The 8772-nt window shown below is 48.8% G+C and overlaps 1 protein-coding gene across 2 annotated transcripts in view; it reads right to left on the bottom strand.

Annotated features, from left to right (window-relative positions):
• Positions 1–1088: 1088 nt before the first annotated feature.
• SLC16A2 (solute carrier family 16 member 2) overlaps positions 1089–8772 on the bottom strand; it is a 99067-nt gene continuing 91383 nt past the window's right edge. For both annotated transcript variants that reach the window (XM_001504975.5, XM_014728983.3), the window contains exons 5-6: positions 6295–6523; positions 1089–4673 (exon numbers count right to left, since the gene is read on the bottom strand). In XM_001504975.5, coding sequence (XP_001505025.3) covers positions 4453–4673; positions 6295–6523 — 450 coding nt within the window. In that variant the 3' untranslated portion in view covers positions 1089–4452. The remainder of the gene's footprint in view (positions 4674–6294; positions 6524–8772) is intronic.

The following is an 8772-nucleotide window of genomic DNA, read 5'->3' as shown; positions in this document are numbered from 1 at the left end:
GGCCACCGGACAGGTGCTGTCAATCCACGAGTCAGGCTGGCCCGGGCGGGAGCGTCGCCAGGCTCAGCTCTGCCCTCCCCCCAGCTGGACGGGGGTTCTGACACTTGTTAGCTGTGAGCAATGGGCTAATTTTATCCGGCTCGGGATCAGCAGGAAATTGACGCTGAGGAGCGCGTAGTTCTTCCGGGCGGCTCTGGCCCGGGGGAGGCCAGGCGCCGGGCGGTGGGGAGGGGGAAATGCTGCGGCCTCCGTCCCAGAGGGGGCTCGGTGGCCCTTATCTTGCCCCAAGGGCTCTGAGGTCGGTAAACTCTGGGCCGCTGGTGTCCAGAAGAGGAAAAGGGTTCTTGGAAAGAAGATAGTACAAATTCCTTCTTGTGTTTTCTCAACTCTGTTCCTTTCATTCCTGAAATCCTCGGGTTCTAGCAGAGTGCCTGACACAGAGTGGGTCCCTAGAAAATATTGCTGAAACGACTTGAAAACCAGGCATGGAACTCTGCTTCTGGTGACCACTAGAGAGAGCTGAAAGGCAAGAATTAGCCTCCTCAACCTCTGCTGGAGTTGGGTATCTAAGCCCTTTCCTTGTGCCTCTGGAGTTTCCTCTACGTTTCAGCTTATTAGAATTTCAGAACTTGCTTCAAGGGCTCTGGTTCAAACCAGCACCCACCCTATCTAGGCACCAGCTGTCAGACACCAGGGATCTGCTGGGGGCACCTGTAATCCCTGTCAGCTGGCCTGCTCTGCTGCCCTGGAGAAGTGGCAGGGAGCTGCTGGCTCCCTCTTCAGACATCAAAAGGCCCTGGAGGAGAGCATATGCTCATAAAAATTGCGGGTTTCCACAGCTTTGAAATCTAATGATCCTGAGTGATCAAACAAGACTGGGGCCTTGGGGCTACTGGGGGAGGTACTGAGGGAGCAGCAGACCCTGGGTGGGAGAGCCTGGGGCCACGCAGCAAGATAGAGTAATTAGTCTCAGTGGGAGGAGATGAGGAGACTAGCAGCCTGAGGATGTCTGCACTGAGTCAGGGAAGAAACGACAATAGCCAGGAGCTGGGTGGTAAACCATCCTCTCTCAAAGAAAACCCATCGCCTCTCTTTGCCCCTCGCCTGCCCAGTATATGGCCATAGGGAGATGGACTTTATTTGTATCTCTTCGGTTGCTGAGGGTGGAAGGGCAGTAGCGGGGACCAGCTTTCCAAGGCCAAAGCTGCATGAAGGTCTGGAATGCTTAGGAAGAGAGAATACCAAAAGTATGTGTTGGTTGGGAGTAAGGTAATTGTGAAAAGATGGGATATGCTAAAAGTCAGACTTTGCTCAGATTTCATTTTTGCTTGGAGCTGATCCTGCTGACACCCTTTTGGAAATAGGTTCACCATATAGTTGTTGAATGAAGCGGGCAAGTCATTTTCCCCTCCTTGCGTTGGTTTCCTCATCTGTAAAATGATGGACTGGACTGGAAGTCAATTACCTGAGTTCAAGTCTCAGCCTGCTCTGTCACATGAACTGTGTGAAACTGCTGCAGTCCCTTACAATCTCTAGGCCTCAGTTTCCCCACTTAAATTCAATGCAGAGCATGGACAAGGCAAACTCTAAAGTTACTCCCAGCTTTGTCATTGTTGGAGGTCTCTCTTCTCATCACCCTCAATTCCAAGCTCTGTCACTGCCTGGCTGTGTAACTCAGCTATACCAGTCCCTTCAGGGTCCCCCATCAATAACAAGGGAGAGGAAAAGGTGTTTGAATTGTATTATTGCTAAGGTCTTTGTGCCAATTTTCAACATGGCATGTTTGTAGCAAGGTAGTGGCTTTGCTGGGTCCTCCACTCTGACTCAGCCACTAACCATGTTCTCATTTTGTGAAGGAACCACTTTTCCACTTCAGAGCTCTCTAATAAATCCAATCCTGAATAGTGACCCAACTCCAAACCCCTATATGGCTCCTTTTCCAATTTCTGCTCTCACAGAGAGTATAGACCCTGGCAGAGATTTGATTTAAAATGAGATTTCAGTTCTGAGGCCAAACTTCCTGCTGTTAACCAGGTTAAGACTATTTCACACTTGTGGGGAACATACATACCAAAGCTAGATTTTTTAGATCTATTTATTTTGTTCCAAACCTTTTGAGGATTCAAATGTCCCAGATCTCAAGCTCCCAAATTTTGTTCATTCTCCTAGATTTAACTGTGGTGATAAGAACCTGCATCCTACCCTAAATATTAATACTGTGCTGCTTTCGCCAACCAATCTTCTCTCCAAAAGCACACAAGCCCGCACATGCACGTGCACATGTGTGGAAGAAATAAACTGACATTCCACCATGTTATGTGACACCTGATAGGGCAGATTTGGGACTTGTGAATGTCTTTCCTTCATCTGGAGAGAAGTGGGTGGCAGCCTGATTCTTAAGAGCTATCCACATGGTGAGCAACAAAGGAGGCCCTGCAGAACTGCCCTCCGATGACTTGGTGGGGGTGAGGCAGGGGAAAATGGAAGCAGGAGCTTTGTTACTCTAACATTTTCAATGGTCTTTCCTCAAAGTTACAAGGCTCCTGGGGCCCAGCTTCTCCTGTTCCATTGCTCTTTGAGCTGACAGGATAGTAATTAGGCCCCTTCCTACCCACAGAGCCAAGAACCAGTGGGTTTTCCTTTGGGGAATTGATAAGAGCTAGACTGGGACCAATGGAGGGGGCTCAGGACATTAGCCTTGAGTGAGGCCATCAGAGGCCAACCATGCCCCAGCTGCCTATTTGTAATGGAAAAACTCATGTGTAGCGACCACTGTCTTCTTTGGAGCCCCTCAGGGGCAACCTCATCCTCCTGGTCCCGGGATGGTCCTGGCTTGGGGTGGCACTGTTAGCTCCAAGTGACAGCCAAGGATGCCTGGCAAGAAGATGATGAAAGGTTAGGGTAACAGGAACAGAGCAGACAAAGGCCCAGAATATGGAGAAAGAGACACAAAGAGGAAAAGTGAGGAGAGAGGCTGAGCTCCTAATGAGGTGAGTTGTGCTAGCTGGATACAGCCTGGCTGGGAATGCTCTTCAGTAAGAGTGTTGCCCAGAGCCTTGGCATAGGGAAGCATCTGGCACCTATTTCTGAGGGATGAAGATGGTCCAGAGTTTAGTTTTCCTGGCACCTTTAATGCCCGCTAAGCAGAGTGGCCCAGGATGCCCAGCATGGGGGGCACATTGGGTGGTAAAGGCTAGGATGGCTTCTTCCTAAAAGAAATTGTCCAATCCTATGGGCAGCTGCTGCCTCTACCTTTTTTGGGATCCAGGTTGGGAATGGGATTTTTTCTAAAACTGTCCCTTTCCTGGCCTGGCCCAGGTGGAAATATTGACCTGCCATGACTCATGAGAGATGGAGGAGTTGGTCCTTTGCCAGGTCAATAACTATTGCTTCTCCCTCCACCATGCCATCCCCATGTCATCAGTCCTCCTCTGCCTGCTGAGATGAAGGAAATTTCTTCACATTTTGACAGGTAGATACAAGGATGGGGAGCTGGGAGGGCCTTCAGGTTAATGTATTAGGCTGGGAAATCTGTAAAAATCAGTGAGTGGAGCTTTATGGTGTTTAAGGCCCCGTGATCCCTATGTGGTATTTTCTTCCAGTCTATGATTATAGCAGCTTGAGCCAAAAAGTGAGATGTGAGTGTGGCTCAACCTGAGATGAATGAGATGAGTGCTAGTGTTATGGGTGGGCTGGGCAAAGGTGAGGCTGATTGGCCCAAGTTCTGGGTCCCTCCTTTCTTCAAGCACCCATGTGTCTATGACAGTCATAAAAAGAAATAGAGGGGACAGAGAAGGGAGAGGAGGCAGTAGAGGAAAAAAAGGGGGCAAGGAAAGAAGGAAGCAGACTGTTAACCAACAGTGTGATGGGGAGACTCTCTGTATACTTGTAAAATGATGGCACCCACAGCTTTTGGGAAGTCACAGCCCTCAGAGACTCTGAGGCTAAACAAAGCTCCTTGTCTCATTTTACCTCTCTGCCCTTCCACCCCTGCCTCCCCTTCAAGGGCTCCCAAGGACAGACGGCAAGGAACTCCTCAGCACACAGAGGCTTGGGTCTTCCTACCAGGCTCCTGGGGATACAGTAGCACCTTTGGCAGTTGCTTTTAGTGGGGCACTAACAAGCTGGGGCCAGGAGGTCCCATCCCCCATCTCCCCCAGGGGTCAGAAAGTATATGGAGAGGTTCCAAAGGCCAGTGAGTGATTCCAAAGCTCTTCTAAGTCCTGGGAGGAGAAGGACCCTGGCAAGTTTAAAGGCATTCATAGGGAGAATTTGGTTAATGAGTTTGGAACACCTGGAGCTTTGGCTCCAGGGGAGATGGTCAAGTGGCTGAAATGCTGTGTGTGCAGGTTTGGGAACAAGTGTGCTGGTGGCAAAAATATAAATGCTGAGCAGGGCAGGGTGAAGGGAAAGGGTTGAGGAGGAGGAGCACACAATAGCAAGGAAGAGGCATTAGATTGGTTCCTCAGGGGTGGGGGAGCCTGGCAGGAGCTCCCCATTGGGGTCTGGGTCAGGGGCCAACATCTTATCCTTGCTGGAATCCCTCTGCTCTTTCTTGAACATCCTTTGATGCATCAGAGGGACGAAGAAGAGGATTACAGCTCCAATGATGGGGGGCACACCAGCAAAGTAGAAGGCCACATGGTAGTCCCCAAAACAGTTGCGGAGAAGGCCTGAAACAGTTAAGAGAGACAAGTCAAGCTCAGCTTTGCCCTACTGCCCAAAGGTACTCTCAGCCCCTTCTAGGGGCTGTCTATCCACAATGCCTATCCAGAGAATCTTGGCCTGCACTGCCTTGATCCAGGAGCACGCTCAATTTAAACACTCCCAGATGGAAGAAATAAAACATCTATTACAAAGGCAGACAGCTCCTCTCTGAGATACTGGGGCTGCAGGCCTTTGAAGCTAATGTTCTTTATGAAAGAAGCTAGTGAATCTTTTAAAGTTCTCCATTTTTTACTTTCATGAAGCTTCAGCTAACTTTCAGTCTCTTCTAGTTATGGAGTTAGGAGGGAAGCTAGTTTAAAAGAATTCCACAGAAGATGGCCAAGCCTTGTCTTGGTTCACAGCAGTCTATCCTCCCACCCCCAACTTGGGATAGAGTGTTCTTGTGGAACAATTTAGCCTAGCTCCTATTTTCCCTTTCTCTGAAGTACTTTCTCTGAAATTCCTGCTTGTCCTAAAGGGGGCTGTATGTGTATCCTTCCTTCCAGTTACAGATATGGTTGGCCCCTCTGGGTTCCTCTAAGTTGCCAATACCATGGATGTATTTGGCCTGGGACTCAAGGCTTCCTCTGCTCACCTCCAGAAGCTAATGTGGGGCACCTTATAGGGAGGATGAGCCCAGAAACATTACTGAGGAAAGGCAAGTAGGTCCTCAGGCTGCTTAGGAGGTAAGCAAATTGGAAAGAGATGTGGATTCCGGGATCCACCTTTGGGATAAGGGGCTGGGTAGAGGTTCCCCTCCCCCAGTGGGCAGTGTGGCTGTTGCACAAGGGCCTGAGTGGAAGCTTTCGCCACTGTCACACAGCATGACCAGTGTCCTCACAACACCTTGCACAGAATTGGTGTTCAAGGAACATTTGTTGTTAGCCTACTTGGCCAGCCTAGGAAAGGCTAGCCCATGAATCAATATTTGCAATACAACCTAAAGGAAATGAAGTTCTCTTTTCATTGGTTTTCCTTGTTTCCTGTGTTCCCTGGGGTACCATCAATGCCCTTCTTGAAGAGTGGAGAGAGAAACCAGGAGTGCTAAAAGATGGCAAGCCAACAATTTGCTCCCTGCTGGAAGTGAGCCTCACTGGCCCAGTCCTAGGATGTGACCTTAATCAATCTCTTCTGCAGGTTCAGTTCGGAAGTCAGTAGAGGAGGAGAGGGGTGTCTCTAAGTCTTAATAAAACGGGGGCCCACTTTCTCTTCTCTTCCTGCCAACTACCTTGCAAATAATTACTTGCCTGTGAAGAAAGAGAGAGAATACTGGATCAACAGAATGCTCCAGAAATCCAAACCCATTTCTCTCTCTACCCTCCTAGAATCAGCCATCTTGTTTACAATAAAACCTCACTGAAACAGATATACAGCCATGGAAAGCCCATTCCTCAAAATGAATCCATGCATGTATATTGTGCTTAGTCTCTTCTACCAATAGTGGTGGGGGGTTTCATGCACTCTGACAAAGCTGCTTAAATAGAGAATAAGAGGAAAAGGGACTTCAAGCAGAGGTGCTCAGAAGAGCTAGGGCCCAGGGAAGACAGGACCTCCCCACTCATGCCCTCCCTGTAACATTATCCTCACCTGCAATGGGAGGCCCGGCAATCATCGGCAGGGCCATCATGCCCAGGAGGTAGCCAATGGCCTGCGAGGCCTGCATTGGGCCCACCAGCTCAAATGCGATGGGAGCCATGATGGTGATGAAGAAGCCATCACACAGGCCCAGGAAGAGGCAGACAACGATGAGGCCCCCAAAGCCCCGGCACAGGGGAATCATCATGGACATCAGGCCCAGGAGCAGGAACGAGATGACCTAGAGGAGCAAGGGCCTAAGGTCATGTTGTGCTTGCCAGCCAGGACCACATAACAAATCACATCTCCTTTCTCAGGGCTTCATTTCTACCATCTATAAAATGGGGCAGAGGGGTGTCAACAGAGAGAGCGGTTGGACTAAATAGTTACTTAGGCCCCTTCTAAGTCCTTCTCTGAAGGATTCAAAGTTTTTAAGAGAGCCCCTATTTAACTGATTCTGTCAAGATTTAAAAACAAGGAGGGAACATGGCCCCTGTCCTCAAGATGTCTTTTCAGTAGACTCTGAGATAAAGGGAATTGCTGTTTCTGCTTTCTGATCCTGTGTTTGGCTGCCCCAGGCATCAGGGTCTGGGATCAGACTATGCTGTTATTCCCAGATCCAAGAAAGGCATGGGAAGAGGGAGGGGAGGAAGTGAGGATGACTTGAATGATGATTAGATGGGGGCATGAACGGAAGGCACAGCTTCCTGCAATGGAGATGCCAGTGACCATTTTTGTGAGGAGATGCCAGTGACCACTTTTAGAAAACACCTTGGCATGAAGGAGACCATTGGGAGGTTCACCCAGGTTCCTTATGCTTTAGGACATGGGACACTACCCATCTCAGATATCTCAGGCTCTGGGGAGCCTTTAGGCATGCCTGGGAACCCTGAGAAAGCAACAAAGGGGCCTTTAAGTAGAACCAAGACACTAGGAGGGTGTCTAGGGAGCATGAAGCCAGCCCAGGGGCACTGACTAGCCGCTGGGCTTTCTTTGGGCTGAGCAAAATGACTCCAAAACAAAGAAACTGCCTTTCCAGAGGCTGCTTTTTCCATCTCAAAAGAGAGAAGGACCACTGGAAACATAGCTGGTCTTTTGATTAAGGTCATTTGCAACCTATGTCAGTGACCCAGACTGAAGCCCTGGGCTGTAGGCAGAGAAACGAACTCCCTCCCCCCACCCAATGGAGCCACCAGAGCCAGGTCATCCCGGGGTCATGGATAAGATCCAATCTGTTTACCAAGGCCTTGAGAGGACCCAAGATTTTCCATAATTTACACAGGCAGACTGACTTACCCAGGGAGGGTAAGTCACCACATGGTGAGGATAAGTCACCACATCGCCACATAGAAGGGGTAGGAGGGACAAGGCTGTTTCAAGCCCTAAAGATTTTCTGCGTTGTTGCTGTCAGTGGGCTTGTTAGGTTAATTGGTTGGTTTTTGCAGAGGATAAGAAATGTCCTGGCTATGCCTGAGGAAATCTCTTTGTTGGGGGACTTTTGAACTTTGCCCAGGCTGTTTTGGGGTAGCTAGGCAGAATTTAGGAATAAGAACCCAGATATCCCAGCTTCTCCTCTAGGAGATTCATGCACACCTATAAAATAAAACTAGACCCACCTATCAACCAAGCCATAATGGTATGGCAATTAAGAGTTAATACCATTATACATATATGATGCAAAGGACCCCATTAACTAATTTCAATTGGCTCTAATTACTACATATTGTATCTAGTTGCCTCTTAATATCCTCCATGAGGCCTTGCTAAGGTTAAGAAATTAAAAATCCCTCTTGGAACTGAGAATCAGGTCTCAAGAACTGGCCCAAAGTGAGGCTATTCTTCAGGTTGTCACCATTTTCTTTTCAGGAGACTGTCCAGGGGCTTAACACTAGACACATGTTCCTCTTTTCAGCAATAGTAAGTAGCACAGCATCTAGTGGATGTCTCTTCAGAACCTGTAGCTGTGTACACTCCTTTCCTCTCCCAGGCCTGTACTCCTACATCTGACCCACGGAGAAAGGAAGGCAAATTCCTGTGATGGAGTATCTTGAGTAGCTTAAGAGAAAGGAGTTCATCCATTGTCTTGTGCTCTTGGCCTGAGACACTTACCTGAAGAATGAGTTTGGACAAGTTACTTTCCCTCTCTGGGCCTCGGTTCCTCAATTTGTAAAATGAGGGAGTTGGATGACAAGTTGATGAAGATATGTTTCAGCTATAACATTCTAAGGTTGTTTTATATTATTCTAAGTGGCAAGTAAGAGTGGAAAAGGGGAGAGAGTGGTGGGTGGGTAGGGGAAGTGGCCAGCCAAAGCACCAGGCCCTAAGCCTAGTTCTACTTCTAACTAGCTAATGCCTTCACCTCCCTGGGAACTCCCTGTGCACAATAGAAAGCAAGAGCTGTTTGGGCCCTACCTCCCTCCTAGGGACTGTGGTGAGAAATGAGCTATATAGCTAGGCAGGGGATGCTGCCTCTCCTCAAGATAACGCCTT

The sequence above is a fragment of the Equus caballus genome, chromosome X (assembly GCF_041296265.1).
Source record: "Equus caballus isolate H_3958 breed thoroughbred chromosome X, TB-T2T, whole genome shotgun sequence".
Taxonomy (NCBI): Eukaryota; Metazoa; Chordata; class Mammalia; order Perissodactyla; family Equidae; genus Equus; species Equus caballus.
The sequence above is the reverse complement of the archived record's forward strand: the minus strand, read 5'-3'. Positions and strand labels throughout refer to the sequence as shown.